Source organism: Oxyura jamaicensis, chromosome 1 (genome assembly GCF_011077185.1).
Source record: "Oxyura jamaicensis isolate SHBP4307 breed ruddy duck chromosome 1, BPBGC_Ojam_1.0, whole genome shotgun sequence".
Classification (NCBI taxonomy): domain Eukaryota; kingdom Metazoa; phylum Chordata; class Aves; order Anseriformes; family Anatidae; genus Oxyura; species Oxyura jamaicensis.
Window position 1 is genome coordinate 186,760,042 of NC_048893.1, and position 21,930 is coordinate 186,781,971.

The following is a 21,930-nucleotide window of genomic DNA, read 5'->3' on the forward strand; positions in this document are numbered from 1 at the left end:
CCTACCTTAAACAACTATGTAAAGTACAAATCTTGCACTATTTAAGAATATTTTTTCAACCTGATCTTGTGGAAGGCGTCCCTGCCCATGGCAAGATGGTTGAAACTAGATAATCTTTATGGTCCCTTCCAACCCACACCATTCTATGATTCTGTGATATTTTTTCTTTTTCATTTACCTGCAGAGAATTATCACAGATAAAATTTATGTATTCTCAATTAATTTAGCCTTCTAGAAAACACTCTGTCTACACAAAAGCATGAACCAGAGAGTGAGCTTCTCTTTTACACCTCTTTTCCAATTATTACTTTACCAAAGGAACATATTAAACAGATCCTGCCTCCTGAAAGTAGACTGTTACACATTAATGTCAACCATTAGTGTTATAGTTCTAGAGGATATATTAAAAGCCATGCCCTCTCAGACTGCCGGCACTAAAATAATCTGTCCCCAGGACAAGTTCTGTTGTATCAATAATATGAATGTAAACTGTGCTGAACATGAACACAACATGACCGTAAATACATTGAAAGGGATGTCAGCATGTTAGGATTACCCTGGAAGAGCACTGAGCTGTTTGGTACATGGCCTGAGGGGTGTGCTCGTGCAGTGCTGGGAGAAGGCCTGCAGCTCCCAGCCAGGAAACACTGATACCCTGATGAAGGTATCATTAAAAACATTCTAGAAGAACATGACTCTCACCACTGGTCTTTATTTTGATGTGTCCTTGCCAGCCTTCCCAGGATACAGCAAGAAGCTAACACTCTCTGACTCCTCATTTAAGCCTGGCAACCTGAAATATGCAACTGTAACCTGTTATTCTTTAAAGTAATTTCAGTCACATCTTTCTAGTTTGTTGTTACAGAATGGTCAAACTAAATTACAATGAATTTCAATGAGGTTTTGCTTGTTCCTGTGATATCTAAGAACTCATTTTAACGCAGGTAGCATCTTATAGCCAGCTATATACCAGAGTTTATACCAGATGTTCCCAAACTTCATTCTGTCTAGTACTGCCATCGCTGTGACAGATCTGTGCTGAGTCACAGTGGTAGCAGTTGCTCCTGCTCCCCCACTCTGTGTAGGTAGTAAGAGAAATCATCCTTCCTGTCTGCTGTCTCCAGCTGAGAAGAGAAAGTGTGAATTATTGACAAGAGGAAGCTGTTCAGCAAAAAAGTTGACTGTGCTGGAGTAGTTACTCTCTGTTTTGCCTAGTGAAAGGCAGAAGCTGGTTTTGGGTTGAAGAGGATTATTTTCACATCATTGTGAAGTAGGTTGCATTCCAGTAGTGAAATGTAGCACAGGTTTGGGAACCTAGTGCTTTCATTGTCTTTAAGTCATTACCTTACAAAACAAATGAAAATTAAATCATGAAATTATACAACTATTAATGTTAAACTGAGATCCCACTATCAAAATGAGACTTTACAAAAACATGAAATGCAAAGTTTTAAAGTGTTAACTCCCATATTTTCCAATTATATTCTTAAATAGTAGTTGTTATAACGAAGAAAGATATGAATAGGTAAGGCTACCTGCACATAGAATTAAGTTTATTGTAGGTATCTTATCACTGAAATTCCTTACAAACATTTCTGCATTTAAATTAAATTTAACATATTTAAGACAGTACACTCCAACACCTGACAGTTCTCAGCTTATTCACCTCTCATTTCAAATTAATTATCAGTCACTTAAAATAAAATTGCTGCCTAACTTTGTACTTACCCAACACCGCATGTAAATAACCTCGTATGGTAGACATTATCTTTCACTATCTGGAATGTCACGCTCTCATTCTGAATGTGTCCATCAGATATAAGAAGAAGGTTTCGGTGTCCTTGAGAAGGAAATAGCAAACTTAAGTAACGTAAGGTCTTCCACAGATCAGTGTTTCCCAATGTTGCAGTAGCTGACTGAAAAGTAAAGTATTACAATTTTAGTTTGAACTTAATTTACCTTTTTCAAAATAACATATAATGCAGAATTTATTATTTAGTATACAGCTCTTCTGGTTCCCAAATATAAATGATTAATTCTTAAATTTTACTTTGTTCCTGCTCTTCCATAATTATGATTAAGAGATGGAGTTTAAGAAAAATTATAAATTCTTCTCCTAAAATATTCTCAGAGCTTTCAGCTATCAGTGGTTTGGGGACATCCTGAACAGTTCTCCTCCAGACTATTGCATCTAAGAGCTATTTACAGCTCCATCTGGAGCCCTGGCATAGGCTGCCCAGGGAGGCTGTGGGGTCTCCTCCTCGGAGATCTTCAAAAGCTGCCTGGACGTGGTCCTGGGCAGCCTGCTCTGGGTGTCCCTGCTTGGGCAGGGCTGTGGACCAGATAACTTCAATAGGTTCCTTCCTACCTCAGCCATCTTGTGATTCTGTGATTTTGTGAAGGAAATAATTTCCTCTCTTGTCTGTGAGCAGGCAACGAGAGGCATGAACTCCAAAAGACAAGTTTAGGAGGAAACATTGAAAAAATGTTCTTACACTTATATCTACTTAGCTTCAAAATAACAACTTAAGCAATCACTTTAAACTGAACGGGAATTAATATTCAGATGTAGTTGTCCTTGTTACTAGGGAAAATAGGTTTCAAATAGGCTAAATTATTCTAAAAAGTCTTAAAAGTTGGCTTAAAGAAAAGGAAAACAAGATGAAAGTTGGATAATTTCTACAATGATAAGCATTCCTTTTAAAGAAACATTATTTAGAATACAACCAAACTGATTTACTTACTGTAATAAACTTGGTCAGTGATGGCAGATCCTTTATGATGTCCTTTGAAAATGGGGAAAATTCTATGAAATCTGTGAACAAAGACAGATATTAGGAGCAATAAAATATTTAACATGTGGCAACACTATGGAAACACAAGATTAAGTTTTATGACTAGAGTATCAGAGTAGATTTGCCATACTGCTACACATTCCAGGTTGCATTTCAGTGTGTTAAGCTGGTCTGATAATAGTGAAGCACATAAAATTAAGTCATGGCAAGAAGGTAAAAGGTAGCTCACAGTTAAAAAGGAAACAGAGAAACTCACTTGTGCCAAATTTGACTACATTCACATTTTGTCTGAAACCAAGTTGTTTCAAAGCGTGTAAAGCAATCTGCTTTGCTTCCCGTAACATTGAACCTGCCATGGAATTTGAGCAATCTAATAAAATAATAATTTCACTGGACAGCTGCTCTTCATCAAACGCTGCTTCAAACTCTGGTTGGAATACAAGCATGCAAGCCTACAGAGACAGAAACAAAATCAGTGCAGTGAGCAAATGCTATTGCATTAGGAGTGTACCCAAGCATCTTCAATTTTCTCATTCTGGAATGAGAGCAGAATATAGCCATATTTGAAAGTTTTAGTTGATATATTTCATTTACTCTTAATTAGTGAGAAGTGCAACTTCTCTATCCTTTACCTAGATCTCAAGCCTCACGTGAACAACTGAGAAAGGAGTTTTGTTGTTCAGTGTTCTCATCCAATTTACTCTCTGGCAAACAGCATTGGATTCTCTTCTCAAAGTTAAAAAAATCACAGATATTATTTTTTATAATTATCACTGCCACCATCAGTTTGTTAGAAGGACTAGAATAAAATATATATAATATGCAAAGCAGAGGAATGCATATTGTCCTTGCTATGAACAGAGATGCTATAAAACACAAAGGCTTTCAAAATAGGAGCAATGAAATGTTGGAAGGAGTGAAAGTGTTTCCAATAGCACAGGAAGGTTTGCAGTCTGAAAGCACAAACAGAAATGTCTTTCTTTTTCCTTTCCTCATGGGAATATCTGTATTATTGAAGTTGTGAAAAAAAAATGTCCCTAAACTAATCCTTTTAAACTAAACAATTCTGATTAAAAGAAGAAAAATAGGAGACATCATTGTCAAAAAGAAAACAATCTAATCTGTCATTTTACTTATTTTACTCAATTTCAGCATTGGATTGGCAGATTGGTAATACCAAGACTTTTCATTTTACCTCTGCAGCATTTTGTCTTACTAAAAAAAAAGAAAAAAAAAGATAAAAGCATCTGAAAATAGCTAAAAGCGCCACAGACTTCACTTTTATACCAGAAAAGAACAGCTGTGATCACAAAAAAATGGAGGAGCATGAAACAGTTTCTAATAACTTGGAATCACAGCTTTTATGATATGCTCTTAAGTTCTAAATGTATTTCTCAGGTAAGAAGAGGTTGAACTGTTTTTTTCTTTCCTATTCAACCTTTTATTAATGTTTTCCAGTTGCAATAATGAGCTCTTCTGATGCAGCCAGATTGTTTGTAAGTGATCCAGTGTGTTTGAACTGCTTTCTGTCTTTTTCACTTGTTAGTGAAAAATATGAGATTTAAATGCTTTGAAAATAATCACTGCAACAGTAATAACTACACCAGAATGCAAAATCTTCTAAGAAGGCCAGGTGCCTTAAAGGAAAACATTGCTGGGTTATATAAATATTTGTGTGTGAGTTGTAAACATTATTAAAATTTATTACAAATTCAATGATTTAAAATGTTATTTATCTTTTAGTTAGAATACAGACTGCATGACTCTGAAGCTACTTAGTTCCAGCCTCAGCCACAACTTATTTGTTCACTTCCACTTCTGTAAATGTAACATGCATCAAACAGTGTAGTCACATTTCTGTGAAATACAAAACAGCAGTTGGAAAAAAACGTTTCAACAGAAATATGATTGGACACTGTGCTGAAACTGTGCCTCAACTTTCAGTCTATTACAAGGTAAAGGATAAAACAAAATCAACAAGATTCTATGGAACTGAAAACTCATTTTAGGAGAATACTCACCTTAATAAAGAGATTAAATTGAATACTGTCTACGGTGTGAAATTGTTTTTATCTTCTACCCATCAAAACCAAACTGTTTCTGTTTATTATGTTTTAGAATATTCAGTATTACCTCATGAACAGTGTAACAGTTATGCCATACCTCACTCTTTTGGTTGGGATGCTTCTCTACCCACATTCGGGGTAGATAGGCTTGAGAAATCCATATATCTAGACCAAAGCCACTACTGCCCAAGCTGCTGTTCTTCACAGTCTTAATTACAGCCTTGCACTCTGTTTTCTAGAAGGGGAAAAATAGGCATTTAAATATTTGTTGAATAACAGCACAGTGTATATTTTTTACTTGTACAAAATAAAATTGTCATTTGTGAGGACAGGGAATGATGACAGCACAGTTAATATGGGTAGTACCAAAAGTCTTTTCTAGAAAGATTTTATAAAATTTAAAAGGTACAGTTGCTATGTACATATTATATTCTTTAGAATACCATTCACTTTCCTGAATGTGTTTTAAAATATGAAAACAAACAAAACAAAAAGGAATCAAGCAGAACATTTTCATCTGAGAAAAACAGAGAAGCTATCAGTGTGCAGAATGAACACTGCACAAAGCCACTCACATCTACAACACGCGTTTCCTAGGATTAAAGTTCCTTTTCAAATACACAGCAGAACTGCTAAGGCAGATGCATAGTTATAGTGAAATTAGTTTACCTTTATTTTAAGTTTGTGTGTCCAACTATGTAGGCGTTCAATGCTATATGGCATCTCAATAGACATATCCAAGGAGAATCCACTAAAAATAGAGAACAGAAATGAATGGTGGTCCAGGGAAGACGATGATTAATCTGCATGTAATGACACTTCTGTGAGAATGAGCTATGTTTCCTGACCTTTTAAACTCACTGGATGAAAGTGGAGAATACTAAACTATTTAGACCAGTTTCTGTCTCTGTCCCCATTGTTTAAGGTCTTCAGATTGCATTTTGCCAATTTCAGCTAATCTTGTCTCATAAAATAAGATTATCTGCTCTCTTCACTACTTACGGGTTTGTGTATTTTGGTATTGAATTAGCCATTTTTGCACACTATCTCAATGGTTATTCATTCCAGGTTGCTGACTCACCACAAACCTGGGTTATTGGTAGTCACTATATTCCTGGATATCACCTCCTAAAACGTAGGTGTGTAGGGCTGTAAACGTTTCCTTTATGTGTAGCCTTCCATTGGTCAGTCTTACATTTTGGTAAATTGCTCCTTTTAAAAACTATCACTGACTACTCAGAGTCCTAATCTCAATATTACTGAATGCACCATGAATCTGTGTATCCTCTGCATAGCCCATGAGCAGTTATTTTCTATTTACAATCACATCTCCATTATCTTTAAGCTTGTGGATAAAATATGCAATAGGTATGCACAGTCCCAGAGCAGCTGCAGAACCAGACTGAAACAAGAAAAAAATATTATATTATTAAGCATTATATAAATGTTTGCAGCTAGCTCGGATATCTATATGTTGCTATCTCTAGGATCTGATGCTGAAAAGTGAGGTAGTAATACCTGACCTCCATCCTCACACAGTAACTATTCCTAAGTGTTTCCCAGTTTGTATTCGCATTTTCTAGTTGAATTGTCCCTTCACATTAAAATTAAATTGTATTATAATTTTAAATATCTTTTCTACAACTGGATGTGTATTATATGAGCATATGAATTTATTTCTGATATGCGTTTGCCAGAAACAGCACGAAATCTTTAGTCGATCAGTACAATATTTCTACTGACCAACAGTAACTGTGCTGAATAAAAGCAAGGTAATACTATGGAGCACTACTTCAGGATTAAATACAATTTGAGAAAATTACAACAGATGTGACTTTGTGCCAGCTTTGCAGCTAGAACAGAGGACACGCTCATGAAAAACACTTTTCATTTGTCTTTAATATGGAAAATTCAATTCCCTGACTAACATAAGTTTTGACACATTTACTGCTGCTACTGCTACCTCCATGCCTTGCGATTCCAATTGAGAACAGCCACATGCAGAAACATTATTGGGAATAAAGTTATAATATTCTGTTTCCAAGAAGTCTTACTTTACCAGCAACATCATCGCTTAGATAATTGTATTTATTAATTTACAATACAAGTGCAAAGAAAGGCTAAAATGTTAAGTGCAATGATACTGCAAATATGAAGACCATGTAGGCTCATTAAGTTTTGCGACTTGGGAAGTTACGTATAATCCTTAGTAACAGAAATGTTTCTGAAACAAAAGGAAGTATTTATGATAGCACCTATCTAAGGATGACAGATTAGAATGAAACATTAAGTTAAACTAGTCACTCGATAATGCAATGTTCCATATAAATAGAAAAACATTAAATGCAGATGTTTTGACTTAATGTTTTAAAAGTATTAGTAATGAATCAAATTATAGTATTAATGGCAACTTACTTCTTCAGTGTTCTTATTTGTCTAACACAAACCTTCTTTATTGCATCCTACCAAAGAAAAAGAAAAAAATAATCTTATACGGCACCAGTTATGAAGTATTTGTATGTAATCCCTGACACTTCTATCCAGCTGGAGCTCCTTTCTCTTATTCTATCACTAAGACGGGACTGTCTGGAACCCTGTTTACTTCATTCATTCATATGGCTTTGTTATCTGAGCATCACTGCAGCTAAAATTCAGACAAGCCTGCATATGCTTCTCTCCCAAAGACACAATGAACTTCAGAACTCAGTATAATACAGCTCTGAAGCAGAAGGCATGACTGTTGAACAGTCAGACATACGGCACAGCTATATGATCTCACAGGGAGTAGGACCACCTTTGGCTCTTTGCCAGCATTTAAACAGAGATGTCCTCCCCTCCCACCTGAACAATTCTTGAGCCATCAGGGACATCCAAAGAAACAGATGGGAAACCTGGCCAAAGGAGGCAGAGAAGGATAATAGCAGTGTTCAGCAGATGCTCAGCTGCTGTTTCATGAGGGATATAAACAATGCCTACTTTTCTGCAAGCCAAAGGAGGAACAGCAAGACAGAAACAGCAGATAACTCAAAATACGAGATCTAGTTTAAATGTGTTCCAACTCAAGTCAACTTTTCAAGTACTGCAAGAGTAAATAAATCCTCAGAGATATTACAGGATTTCTACTGATCATGGCATTCCTAAGCTTGTGTTCACATTGCTTTTTAACAATCCTGTTATGACAAGAATGATAAGCACAATTATCTTTTAATAAAACGAGAAGAAATTAAACGGAAGATAATCATGATCTTACTGAACTCTCTTGTGTAACTGCAATCCCCTAGGTACAAAATCCTTGCTTCAAAAGAAGATGCTATTTTAAGATTGCATTTTAACAAACCTGCGTGTTTTCATTCAGTGCTTTGTCCTGTTGCCATGGTGATACAGAAGCAGGCATATGAAAAGTGATACAACCGTTCTGACAACTCAGTTCAGTGATATAGGTGATTTTGATCAGAACTGTAGAGTCTGGAGATATATTTCCAACACTTATTACAAAAATATCCTAAAAAAAAGAGACTAGATTTAATGACATTGTTGAAGCCCATGTTTTCCAAAACAATAATTGAATTGGTGGTTCAGCACAACGAATCTAACTAACACAGAAAATGCTACTTGTTTTTTGAGAAGTATAAGGAAAAATGATGCTAAGACAAGAAATATTAAACTTTTAAAAGCTTTTCAAGATTTCTGGGCATAACTGATCAGTAATAAATAAATCAATCTTTTATTAAAAAAAAAAAAAAGGAAAAAAAAAGGTGTGATTTCTTTCAAAGTGTAAGCTCCTAAAAGAGAAATATCTGTTTTATTATAAGCTGTGGAACATGCTTGAAGAAACAATAGCAGTTTTCAAAAAGGATCAAATGTATGGTCCAAATAAGTTCTAGTAAAAAGCAGCTTCCCAACAAAGACATGACTGAGCAAAGATTCTGATGGCAATATTCACACATGCCCAGATAATCTATCTGTAATCTGACAAATGCAAAATTTTCAAGTAGGTTACGAAACCATGATATTCAACGTACCGGTGCTTCTTGGTCCATTAGATAAGCTCCATCACCCTGGCTGATAGCTTTACGATATTCTCTCTGTGCTTGTTTCTTTTCTTTAACCTATGAAAGATTTTCCAAAATAAGTGTTCTCATCTCTATAAACAGAACACTTTCATCTCTATATACAGAACACAGGATTCCCTTACATGACGTTACCGCATGACAGTCAAGTGGTAACAACAAAGAACTTGAGAGAAAACAAAATTAATTTTGGTGTTGTACGCTTTATTACTAAATAAGTGCTTTCAAATCTTGACATTGAGGGACCTACATCAAAGGCAGTGTACAGTAACATCTTACCTTTCCAATGATGTGTTTTCCATTGATAAAAGCTTCAAATCCACAAACAGCAGCTTTATCATCCAAAGGAAAAACATATTTAGCTTCAATCGGACTACTGCTTTGGTTGGTGTAGGTCTGAAACATTACTACCTGAAATGAATATTTTTTTTTATAGCTCCATAACATTAAAATGTGATTAAAACATCAATACTCTAAGAGTAACAGCATAACTGCTTTGCATGGCAAAATGTCAGTATGTATGCCACAACCTGATGATTTGTTTGTACATTAGAAATGAAGGTATAACATTCACCAGTACTTGGCAAATAAATATCTCACAAAAATGCAAGGAGCTGTGGAATTTTTACTCTCTAAATTATTAATCAAATCTCTTCCAGAAGAAGAGTAATCCATGACCTTACAAAGGTTACTTGATGCAGAGCTGGAGCTGTCAAGCTACTGCCTACAAAAGTTGTCACCACTGCAGTATGTCTGTAATAGTTTCAAGCTGGTAATGTCTAAACAAGAAGGAGGAATAAACAAAACTAATAAAAAAAAGTTTTATTTAATACTATGACATACTGAAAGGGATGTTTGTATAAACCCGTATGTGTAGCATCTATTTTCTACTGACAGTATTTCTGTGTCTGAGGTAGCAGATTGCATCTTTCTTTTCACATCTGCTCTTCTGTTTACTTCCTGCGCGTCCTAACAAAACCCCAGGAATTCCTCATTCGCCTTTGCTGCCGTTCTTATTGTCCCTTGCCATCGCATCATTTCTGGTTTATGCTCCGTAGCTCTGCTTTATAAACTGCTTTCTGCTTTGGTGGACTGGGTCATAGAACAGATGCTACTGTACAGTAATTCATTCCATAGGAAACCAAACCAAAAAATAAAGACTACCCCTCATGAGAAGAACAGCTGTTCAAAGGGATCAGACTGATCAGACAACAGTCATGAGTGTCAGAACAGTTTAAGAACAGACTCATCTGACAGCAATTCTTCAATCCCTTTACTCTCCCGTTTTTGCCCTGCTTTCTTTTTTAGGACTTCAGCAACAAATAAAAATATGAATTGCTCTTATGAAACTGCATCAGCACTGGACACCCCTGGATACAGATCTTTGTGCAGAGAGACACACATGACAGAACTGAGTAGAACCATGGCTTTAGCATGATCAAGACTGTCCCAGACAGGACTCGGTTGCAGGGAGAGATTGTGGAATTATGTCTTGGGACAGAAAAAAATCCTGAGTCTTGACAGGATGCATTCTGAGGGCATATATACTAAACAAACAAACAAACAAAAATTTAGCCTGCTTGGCTAACTTTTATTAGCTAATTTTGGCTAAATTTTAATAGATAATTTTCAAGCTAGTTTTCAAGTTCTCAAGTTTCAAGTTTTCAAGTATTTTTCAAGTTCTTTTGTACTGACTGATATTTTACTTGCAACAGCAGCTGTCTAACCAAAGTTAAAAACAAAACATAAATATATTTCCAGAAATCTTTAAAACCTTTAAAGATTTCCAGAAATCTTTAAAACCTTTTGCTGACCAAAGAGCTTTTGGCACTTGTTTGACTATACACCTCTAAAAATAAGAACTTTTCACTCAGTTTCAGGATTTTCCTTCATTTAGAGATTGATTTTTTAATGATTAAAACACTATTTAACAACCAAAATATTTTTTCAGGTTTGACTTACAGGAAGGGACAATAAGTAGCATACTTTACCTGTGCTACGAAGTCTATTATCCTTGCCTTAATATGAAAGCCTTCCAGAGGAACAGGATTTCCCAGTCTGTCTTGAAGACCAGTTTTTACTTTATTTGAAGTATTTGCACTTGGTAATGCATAGCCTAAACAAAGAGTTTACAAAATATTAGAAAGCTATTTTTTGAAATGCACATTTGGGAAGCAAGTTTGAAACTAACCCTATACCAATGACCCATGTTTACTTATGCAACTCAGAACACACAAATTAAAAGTAATTCTCATTTTTGTTATGAATACTTGTGTTGCACTGCTGAACTGTAGACTGTCACAAGCTCATCAACAAAAAGATAAGTCTTCAAGGTCTTACAAGGTCTTTGTTTAAAACCTTGCATTTGAATTATTAAAAGACCATCTCATGATTTATGCAAAAGTGCTTCTTGTGCTTCTCTTGAAACGCACTGTGACAGGAGGAGTTCCAACTACCATTGGTAATTAGGCTTACAGGAAATCTGTTAAACAGATGCTACATGGATGCCACATAACTAATTTGGTAACATCCACAAAAAAAACCCTACAAATGATTTTTTAATAAGCTAGCTGCATACAAGAACTCTAAAAAGCGTTCTGATAAATATTTAGGGAACTTTGAAAGCAAGCCAAAAGTACAAACAGAAAATATTTCTTACTCTCATTCTGTACATGACATTGTGACTCTGGTTCACTGTTATCTTGCTCCTGTTCCACCCCAGCTCCAGGCTGAAATGGCTTTATTTGATCTTCAGGAAGGCAAAACTTAACAACATATCTAATTTTAACCTGTGAGGTTTTGTACACAACAAATTCATCATCCTGAAGGAACAAAGAAAGGTATTTTACAATAAAAACAAAGCTTTAGGTAATACTTTAAAAACACAGATTTATTAAGAGATGAACCTAAATGACATCACTTTTGATAAATACTAAAAATATGACTTTTTTTTTTCACTCCCCTGATTTCTCTTTATTACTACCGTTTACATCTCTGTTGTGTTTGCTTTCTCTACACTCCTTATATTTCTTCTTCACTGTAATGCACAATCATTCTTCAGAATAACTAAGAACAAAAAGAAGTAAAAAAAAAAAAAAAAAAAAAGGTGGATATCTAGCCAGTGACTTTATCTATTTTTGTGCCAGTAGGGCTATCATCCTTGCCTTTGAGTACAAACCTTTAAGGACAGGGATTTTATCAGTTGGATTCTATTACAGAACAGTGAACCTTCCATGGTAGTGATTTCTTATTCCATACAAAGCAGAACACCACTTCCAAGTAGCAATTTCAATGCCATAGATCAGATATCTATAGGATGATTCAGTTATAATAAAAAAGAATGCTAATGTATTAAGTATTGTTTTCTTGCAGAAATTTTAAATCTCCTCTCAAATAGTAACCTAGAGCCTTAGATGTTTTATATGTACTTTACAGGCTGTAAAATAGACAAAAGTGATTCTATGCATTACAGTCTAGTGATTTAGTGTCTGAACTGGAATACACAGGTTATACTAATTCTGTTATCTCTCACTGGTATAAATAAATCCCAACACTGCAGGATCAGTACCTCAAAGTCTGAAGTGATGTCCGCTGTCTGGCGGACTCCATGGACGCTGTTATAACCCGATGGGGGATCGTTTAATGAAAAATCTCGTTCATACAAATCTAAGCAGGATCCAAGTGCCACATCACAAACTGCAAGGAGTCGGGTTCCATCTATTTCACTGGGTGAAGAATACTTAATACTGGCACTGTATACAAAAAAAGATCATGCACATTTTATTAAAATTGATTTTAAAGTAAAGCTTCTAGGAGTTTAAGGATACACAAATACTTCTGAACAGATGTTCAGGAAAGAAATAATAATTAAATTACCTTAAGAGTATTAAACATTTTATCTACTTAATTTACAAAGTAAAAAGAGTACACAAAAGATATAATCAAAAGATATTGTCATTATTCAGACCTAACAGAATCACTGAAGTAAATGCCACTTCCCAGATTTCCAATGTCAGTTCTTTCCAGGCCATGATCTTCAACAACCACTTTTGGCAAGAGAAGTCCTCTAGAGGAAAAAAAAAAAAAAAAAAAAAAAAGTCACACAATGAATGAAGTTCAAAATACTTTTGCATAAAATATGTGGGCTAATACATGCTGAACCATTATGAATGGTTCATAACAATTATGAACCACAGAGGATTAAGTCAAAATACACTTTACAAAAACCATACATAGAGAATCAAGGAAAATCAAATCTATTCATCAAAAAGAAATCCCAAAGACATATGAATCACCAAGACATTGACTACATAAGCTATAAAGACTGCTTTTTTCATTTAGCAGAAAAGCAACACATATCCCAAACTTGTTACTATGCCTGAGTGAATCCACAGAATTGTCATAAAACCAGATATTTCATTATTCCAGGAAATTATGATCATCTAAAATTATTTTGAATAAAGTGGTCATTGGTAGATAATGTGGAAGTGGACCGGAAGACAGGAAGTGGAAGGAGGACATCATTAATGGAATTATTTCCTAAAATAGAGTAAATTATCCACACAGCCATTGCTCTCCTACTCTCTCCATTTTGTCATCTTTCATCTGGATTTAAACTACAGTCCTCCTCATCATAACCAAATAGCTCCATCTCAATGCTAATCCAGCTGGAAAGTAATCACATTTAGCATTACAAAAGAATGATTTCCCTTCCAGGGTTCTGTAGAAGCATATGAATGATTACATAAATGGTAACAGTAAAAATTAGGTTAAACATAATGTAAAAGAGTTTCATAAAAACAACATTTAAAAAAAAATCAAATATATTTAATTAGACATAATTAAACCTAACCCAATGTCACAAAAAATGGAATGTAAAATTTTACCTGGAAAGAATTCCCATGAAATTGCGCACAGATGATGCATGGAATAAGGATCGAATATTTCCAAGACTGCCCAGAAATTCTGCTGTTTCACTTACTCTGCCAACACTATACACTTGTAAAATTCTCACTGGACAGTCACTGCAAGAAATTTGAAATTATCTTTGACTTCCAAAAATTGTTTAAGAACAATCTACTGCTAAGAGATAAAGCCTTGTAGTAAATCTCCAAGTAACATTCAATCTTTGGTTTTGGTTGGCAATTTGGGAGGCAAAAACATAAGTTAACAGCAATAAGAGAAAAAAATAAGATAATTGCAATTACTGAAAACACCAGAAATATTTAAAACCTATGACTAAGATCAAGATTTATTTAGACATTCAGGGAGAAATAAAGTATGTGATTTCGTACTTAAAGTCAGATGAAATTATCTCCTTTGATTTTTTGGAACCTAAATTCAAAGATGTGATGGATAAGCCCCATATAACTCTATGCAGCGCAGAGTCTGGTATTATATAAGTTATTGCCAAATCTATCTTGTACTAAAAATTCTCGTACCGAGAATACTCTGATAACTCACCATCTTGGCTGAACCATAAACAGAATATTCAGGCTATTTGAATGTAGCAACTTAGACTTCCCAATTAAGAAATACACTTGAGAGGAGGAAAACTTGGGTTGCAATCCCACCTCCAGCAAGATTTATGCATTTTACATACAGCAGTTACTGGGCAGAGCACGCACCAGGATTCGTGTCCTTCCCTTGTGATTACACTAAGCAACAAATTCAGACTTTCAGGCTTCTTTCCATTTTTCTTGCCAGCTGAATGCTTTATTTAGCTACTTGTATAGAGGTCCAAGTAGGGAACAGTGTGCTCACCACCTTCCCTCTGCTTTCCTAGTCCGCTATGTACACGTCTTTGGAACATGCTTCCTCAGATGACAGAGCCTGGTTGCTCAAGAGTGGCAAGGTAGCGATGCCTTAAGAAATACCACTAACATGAGGATTCCAGGATTCCTGACTGTCACACACTGAGGAACCTTAGGATTTACAAAACAACTAAGTAGAAGACTTAGGGACAGCAATTTTAAATTTAGATACATAAAGTAGGCAGTACACTTGGAAAGTAAAAGCAAATCAAACCTTTGCTTACAAGTCAAAGCTTCATGCTTTTAAGATTCAATAAACTTCAGTTAGTTTTGAGTTCCTAAATGCTAAAACAACATTGGTAAAACAATATGCTAAACAAAATGCTAAAACAACATTGGCAAATAATTTATAAACGTGCTAAAGGAACTTTAATTTTTTTTGAGAGAGAACTTGGACCCTGAGCCTTTAGCATGCTTCTACTGCAGTTGAAATTTGTTTGAGATTGCTTTTAGTTAAAAAGCTAAGGTTGCAAATGCAGAAATTGAAAGGGACTAAATAATCTCAAATTCTTGCAATGTAATTATGTTTTGTTATCCATTGTATAAGAACAGAGACAAAATTTTGGGTGAAAAATCCCATGCTTGTAACTAGTTAGATGACCATAGAGCCTATGAGTTAGTTTATAGGCCCTAAATTTGATAACTGTGATCCACAATGAGCAGTCCTGTGGGTTCATCTAACAGCTAATTTCCAAAAGGTTTACTTTACTTGGTTCTGTCTCAAAGAACTGTAAGGTGGAACTGAGTCACATAAACTATTTCTATTAATTTTAAATGACGTAATTTAGACAAAATGTCAAGTACTCACAACTACTGAACTTTGCCAAAAACCAACAGAAGGCTGCATGTTTGAGCACAGTGCTCCTTCCATATTTGAGCAATTCGTATTTGGGTGCAACTGCTTAGTAACCAGCAGTTGCTAGGGTTTAGGCCTTAGCAAAGGCCTGAGCTGCTTAACGCTGCATTTACTCAGTAAAAACAAACTTGAAGTGACTCGCTCTCTCTATAACTGCCTGAAAGAAGATTGCAGCAAGGAGGGCATTGATCTCTTTTCTCAGGTGACAAGTGATAGGACACAAGGTAATGGCCTCAAGTTGAACCAAGGGAGGTTGAGATTGGGTATCAGGAAGAATTTATTCATGGAAAGGGCGGTTAGGCATTGGAACGGGCTGCACAGGGAGGTGGTGGAGTCACTACCCCTGGAGGTATTTCAGAGCCATGTGGATGTGGTTCTTAGGGACAGGGCTTAGTGGTGGATTTGGTGTTAGGTGACGGTTGGACTTGATGGTCTTAAGGGACTTTTCCAACCTAAATGATTCTGTGATTCTAAATAGCTGAACTGAAGCCCACTCCATTCTTCTATCATCAGTGATCTAACCATTGATTATTCAATTTCTAGAACGACATTCTCTTTAAATTTTTTTCTCCATGTTTACCCATTTTTAAACTTTATTAGTTAATCAAAAAACACAGCGTACCCACTCAGAAGCCAATATCAAGAACATTAAATAGAATAATAGGCAAATCCACAGAATAAATTCCCAGAAATACATGTTTTTCATACAACTGAAAGCTACCTGAAATGGGACATCAAATTCTGTAGATAATAAAAAGATGACCAGGTAGTCCACCCCTCCTCCCCACCTACTCCATCATATTTATTCTAATAATACACAGAAAGAAATGTTTGTTTTTCTCAGCAGACCCCCAAGTTTTATTTTGATGTTCACTTTCCCTGTATTCTATAAAATACCTGGAAATAAATATTGCAAAGCAGAATGACCAAGACTAAAAGCCATATATTTTCTTTAAATAGCTCCTATATATAGACAGTTTTTCATAATTTAAAAAGGGGAAAAAAATAACAATGTTCTCATTTTCAGTTTTCTGAATTTACTTCCAGCGGTTCTAGTATAGGTTATAGCAAATATGTGACAAATCCCTTCAGTTTGACACTGCATAGTAATAGAACCTAATAATTCAATCCGTTTTAGAGACATTTTGTGCACCATACCTTGCATGTTGCTAGAATCATTGCACAACTATTAAACACTCACTTGTAATTGTTTTTTAACACTTGTTGTGCAACACTGAGAAATTCATCACTCATTGGATCAACAGCTTGAATCTTGCACCTCAGGGCCTGGTATTTGGCCAAAGATGTTGGGTTTGGGCATGACATATTTGTTTCCTGTGTATTAAGCATGTCTCGGATGAGCTAGAAAATAAAGAAAGTTATGAATACTTGTTACATTTTAATTAAGAAACCACACAAAACAGACTAAATTAAAAAGTGACTAAAAGAGACTAAAGTGACAGCGCAGCAACAACAAAAAGAATATGGAAAAGAACATTTCCACTTGCTAGATAACTAGTGGAACATGAGCAAGCAGCTGTAGAATCCCATGAAAACAAAAGAGAAGAAAAAAAGGTATGCAGGTAATAGTTATAAATTGTTTCTGTACAACTGCAAATCAAGGTTTGGATGGAGTCTGCTCATAACAGCTCCATAGACCAGTATTTTTGCTTGGATACCATTCTGCTTTTGCAGCAATCCTGACTTATTAGAATCTTATCATATTGTCCCTGATGCCCCTGTCCAGTTAGGACAATAGCAGAAGGCTATGTACTTTTCTCAGATCAAGAGAAAGAAGGACATCTAACTTAGAAAAAAACTTCACTAAGTCATGAGAAAACTTTATGAGACATAGGAGTTTTTTGATATCATAAGGTTTCCAAGGTTAAAAGTACTCTACCTCTCCTTCTTTATTTTTTCTGGTTGTTTAAGGCCAGCTTTGACAGTGAAGCTATGGGGCCTGAAAGAGAGCTATGGGAAGACTCTGTGGAGTCCTGCCCCTTCTCTGCTCAAGAGATGCCTTTACACTAAGGATCTTGCCCTTTGTTTCTTGGCTGAGCTATGTTGCAGACATGTCTGCATTCAGCCTTGTATGTCCTTTGTTCTGACTCAGATCCTGTGGACTTAAGTTCCCAGTTAGACCTTGGACCAGCTGGACAAGCCCATGATGAGGACTGTTGTCTGACTCTGCTGTCACCAGCAGTCACTATCTTCTGCTCTGCTCCTAACTGGGTACTGCAGTACTTCCCTGTCAGTGCAGTGACTGCCCTGGACTTGCTCTCTTTCACCCCTAGCCTCGGCCACCTGCCCTTGCTGCTCTCTGACAGCTGCTGGATGCTAGGGCTGCATCTGTGTGCACACTCAGCACACCTCATCATCAGTTCCCCTGGCAGGGTAACTGAATTCCTGCCTGACTGAACAGCTACACAACTTAAAAATGAAGGAAGCGACTAATTAATGCAGAAACTGTGAAGGGGAGACGTGGTGGGGATCCTTGGAGATTCCCCTGGGCAGGGCAGCTGTGCTTAGACCAACTGATAGATGCTATCTGCAGTCCAGGAAAGTCCCCCAGGCAGTTTGTGCTGTAGATGTAGGAACAGACCAATAGACAGATAATTTTAAATCGTCTTTCAAAACTGTTCCTGCATACATGGGAAAGGAAAGGTCATGCAGAACAGTCTTTGTACATACTTAAAATAGTTTAGAAGTATTTTGTATGTAGTTTATGATAGTCAATAGAAACTGATTATGCGTATGCTGGAGCAGTTGCCAGGGTCAGCAGGATAATAACATCAGTTTAATGTGTCTCATTTAATTCAGCTGAAGATACCATCATAACAATAACTGCAGTGGAAACACTGTCACCATCTGGATGGCAATTGATCCTCTTCTTCAACATATTCAGTACCCACCATGAGCATTACTTTATTCATAAAATTCCAGCAAATTACTTTTTTAAACTGACAGTCTGTTACCGTCAATTTATCTACCGAGCGTGTTCAAAACTTGTGTAGCACATAGCTACACAAGCTTGCTACTTATCTGCTAGTAAGCCCCTTGTAGCTGGTTGGGACTTACAGTCTGGAAAAGTTACCTGACACAGGTCCTGTTTTCTAGATAACAGCTTTTTGGAAACTTTATAGTCTATTTCAGTTTTGTGACGTATAATTTCATAAAATTGCATCATCATCTCTTGTAGCGCTGCCTCATCAGCTCCCTCATCCAGTCCATTCTTTACCTGGAGCAAAATACCTTCTGCTTTGCTCACCTTTAAAAGAAGAGATTAGTAAGTAGAAAGCCATCACAAAATTACTGGTAGAACACAAAGCAACAAATACTGAAAATTGATAATTTGATTCCATGTTGAAATAAAACTTGAACTCTCTGTTAATGCAATATCCACCAAAAATGTACTTGCATCTCAGATATGAAAATAGTTTTTAGAACTCAGACATTATCCTACCCTAATACTGGGCTACTTGCTAAGTACCTTGGAAGAGCTAAGAGGCGGTAAAATAATCCCTCTGAAATAAAACAGAATATGAATCAGATTGAAAGATAAAGATACTTAACATCCCATTGACTCATATTGCTAACTTTAATACATTGATGAAATAACTACATATATTAGATGATAATAATTTCTTCAGTAAATTAATTTATCCTAAAATACATAAAACAGAGTAGAAATACTATTTATAAAATGCAACCTATTGATCAAAAGAAAGTAATGAGTCATTTGAGACAGTTTCTCTAGAAGGATAATCTATATATTTGCTTGTGTCTGAATATTCTCAACTGGAATTTTTTTTACAGAATGCTCTATGTTATTTTATATTCTTGGGGCATGAGGAAAAAGGCAAAGTGCTCTTTAATTTACATGAGCCATAAGCAACAGCTAGTAAAATGCTGACATTAGAGGCTGATAACAAAGTCTTACTGCAGTTCAATATTGACCCAAGGCTGGTCTAGGTCTCACAAAGGCCTTCAGAAAAAAAATGGAGAGTTAATCAACCTGAACAGCAACCCACTTCTTTATTTCAAATATCCAGAGATTTTTTTCTTTCTACACAAATGCTATTTCTCTTGCAAACTAATTATAAGTGGGAAAAAGTAGTGAAAACAGTTTTAGCATATTCTTACAAATCAGTGCATTGGGATGCAGAGTTTTTTAGGTCTATGATTCAGGTTTTTCAAAAACTGATTGAACGTTATTTATCAAATGTTTGTCAAATTTCACCTACCCAATATATGGTAGGAATCCTGATATTGAAACAATTGCACTTCATAGAAAGCATCTACAACAAACAGAATTTCCTTTGTCTGCTTATTTATGAAATGTACTCATTATTATTTACACATGAGTAAATGTGTAAAACATCACTAATGTACCACTTACTCATCACAGTCTACATGAGTGTACACTTCCATATCAAAAAGTGAAAGGAATATTCTCCTACCATAGATCAATTGAAGAGAATCAAAAGTGTCTTATGTACGAAGATCAAGGCAAAGTCATTCTAGAATTAGGGAACTTCTACTGGCAAAGCTTTTCCAATTTAAAACCAACATAATCTCCAAATAATTTTTCCTCCAGTACTAACAGAGATGAAAAAAACTGCTGTCTTAAGCAGCCATGACTTAAATTATACAAACTTAAATCACATGAATAAACATTAGCCTCCTAACTGTTTAGGAAGGAAAGCAAAACCACTGAGGTAAGTGGAAAAAAAGGATTAAATGAACCACAGAGTTAACAGAGGGATGGATAGGCAATTTCTTTCAATAAGAGTTGTAATATCCAAAGGCCTTCATGAGATGCCATATGTTAATTATATGTGTCATCTGATAACACAGTCATGGACTATAATTAAAACTATTTTTTTTTTAAATACAAGAGAATGTCTAACTGAAATATGGTTGGAGCATATTGGCAGGAGATAACCTACCATTACGCACTGTCTTCTACAACTATCTTCTTATGGGACTTGATAGAAGGGATCCTCCCATAAGCACTGTGTACATTGCTATAAAGTGGAAAAGAATCCTCTGCTCTAGGGAGTACAGCAGGTTTTTAGTGTCACACAATTCAAAACAAAATTTGAGATGAAATTTCTGAAGCATGGATACGTTGAAGTATAGGAGCACCCAATGTAATTACCAATTCCAATCTGAAACAGAACATTCTTGTCTGCTTGGTAAAAATTACTTATAATAGCATTTATGTATGGGTCTTCATGGAGTAACAACAATTAACTTACATCATTTAGACTTATGTTGTTTACTGATTGAAATAGTAGGCTATCCAGGTGGCCAAGAGCTTCTGCCCAGATCAGTTCCACAAAATCACTAACTTGCTGACATATAGCACTTGAATTTATGGATTCTTCTAGAAGTAACTGTAGTAAAACAAACACAATTCAGTGGACAGACAGAGATGCAATAGGAACTTTCCTATTCTCACCAACCATATAGTATACAATACACATTTATGCTTTATATAATTTCTTCAGTTCCATCAACTTAAAGGAAGGGGAAGGTTTGCCTTTTTAACTCTTTCAGGTGAAGAGCATGGAAGGCAAGTGGCCATGATCTATCTTGAAAATTGAGACATAACATCTTGGAAGAGACAATCCAGCTGATTTGTTTGATATCTTTAACATTATATTGTACTATCAGTTATAAGGACATAATACTTTTACACAGCTGGTAAAAGAACAGATGGTTCAAAATGGCCAGTGTTATAAAACACTGGAGATGCTGTAACTATAGATATAGTTCTCTGTAGGAAAGCTCTGGTGGGAAAGACATTATTCCTGTGAAAATAAAAAAATGGAGTAGTAAAGCAACAGGAGAGTACAAAGGCCGTGAATATCAGTGCAATTTATACATGCAAAAAGAGTTGTGAAAACAGATTTGCTTGTCTGAGGAAAACTTAAAGTATTTACTTAAGCTTTTTGTCATTGTTCTTCAACTCCAGCAACTTCCACTAAACTTGATGCCATTAAACAATTATTATACATTTGCACATGCTGCATTACTTGTTCATATGGCATCAGCCATAAGGCTCCTGAGATCCCTAGATGATGTTTGTGGGCCATTGCTGGATATATTCTCTGTTCCAGTTGTGCCATAAAAGGTAAGTTAGCCACGGTAGAAGAGAGAAGTAGATGAAGCACAGTGAGAAAGTAAATGGGAAAGATAGCTTTCTGTCACAGTACAGGTATTTTAAATACCAGTAAAACATTGTCTGAAAACTACTTTAGGGAGCAGAATCCAACATCTATTGCCACTGGAGGGAGTCCTGTTACTGATTTCAATAAGATCTAC

General features: G+C 35.7%; 1 protein-coding gene across 3 annotated transcripts in view; it reads right to left on the reverse strand.

Moving 5' to 3' along the window:
- Nucleotides 1-21,930, reverse strand: part of PARP4 (poly(ADP-ribose) polymerase family member 4) — a 48,906-nt gene that overhangs the window by 13,969 nt on the left and 13,007 nt on the right. For all 3 annotated transcript variants that reach the window (XM_035326697.1, XM_035326679.1, XM_035326688.1), the window contains 17 exons: nucleotides 20,862-20,999; nucleotides 18,695-18,868; nucleotides 16,802-16,962; nucleotides 13,818-13,955; nucleotides 12,899-12,997; nucleotides 12,500-12,683; nucleotides 11,591-11,753; nucleotides 10,923-11,047; nucleotides 9,211-9,342; nucleotides 8,884-8,970; nucleotides 8,199-8,363; nucleotides 7,277-7,323; nucleotides 5,531-5,612; nucleotides 4,959-5,096; nucleotides 3,052-3,247; nucleotides 2,745-2,815; nucleotides 1,729-1,916 (listed from right to left, as the gene is read on the reverse strand). In XM_035326697.1, coding sequence (XP_035182588.1) covers nucleotides 1,729-1,916; nucleotides 2,745-2,815; nucleotides 3,052-3,247; nucleotides 4,959-5,096; nucleotides 5,531-5,612; nucleotides 7,277-7,323; nucleotides 8,199-8,363; nucleotides 8,884-8,970; nucleotides 9,211-9,342; nucleotides 10,923-11,047; nucleotides 11,591-11,753; nucleotides 12,500-12,683; nucleotides 12,899-12,997; nucleotides 13,818-13,955; nucleotides 16,802-16,962; nucleotides 18,695-18,868; nucleotides 20,862-20,999 — 2,288 coding nt within the window. The remainder of the gene's footprint in view (nucleotides 1-1,728; nucleotides 1,917-2,744; nucleotides 2,816-3,051; nucleotides 3,248-4,958; nucleotides 5,097-5,530; nucleotides 5,613-7,276; nucleotides 7,324-8,198; nucleotides 8,364-8,883; nucleotides 8,971-9,210; nucleotides 9,343-10,922; nucleotides 11,048-11,590; nucleotides 11,754-12,499; nucleotides 12,684-12,898; nucleotides 12,998-13,817; nucleotides 13,956-16,801; nucleotides 16,963-18,694; nucleotides 18,869-20,861; nucleotides 21,000-21,930) is intronic.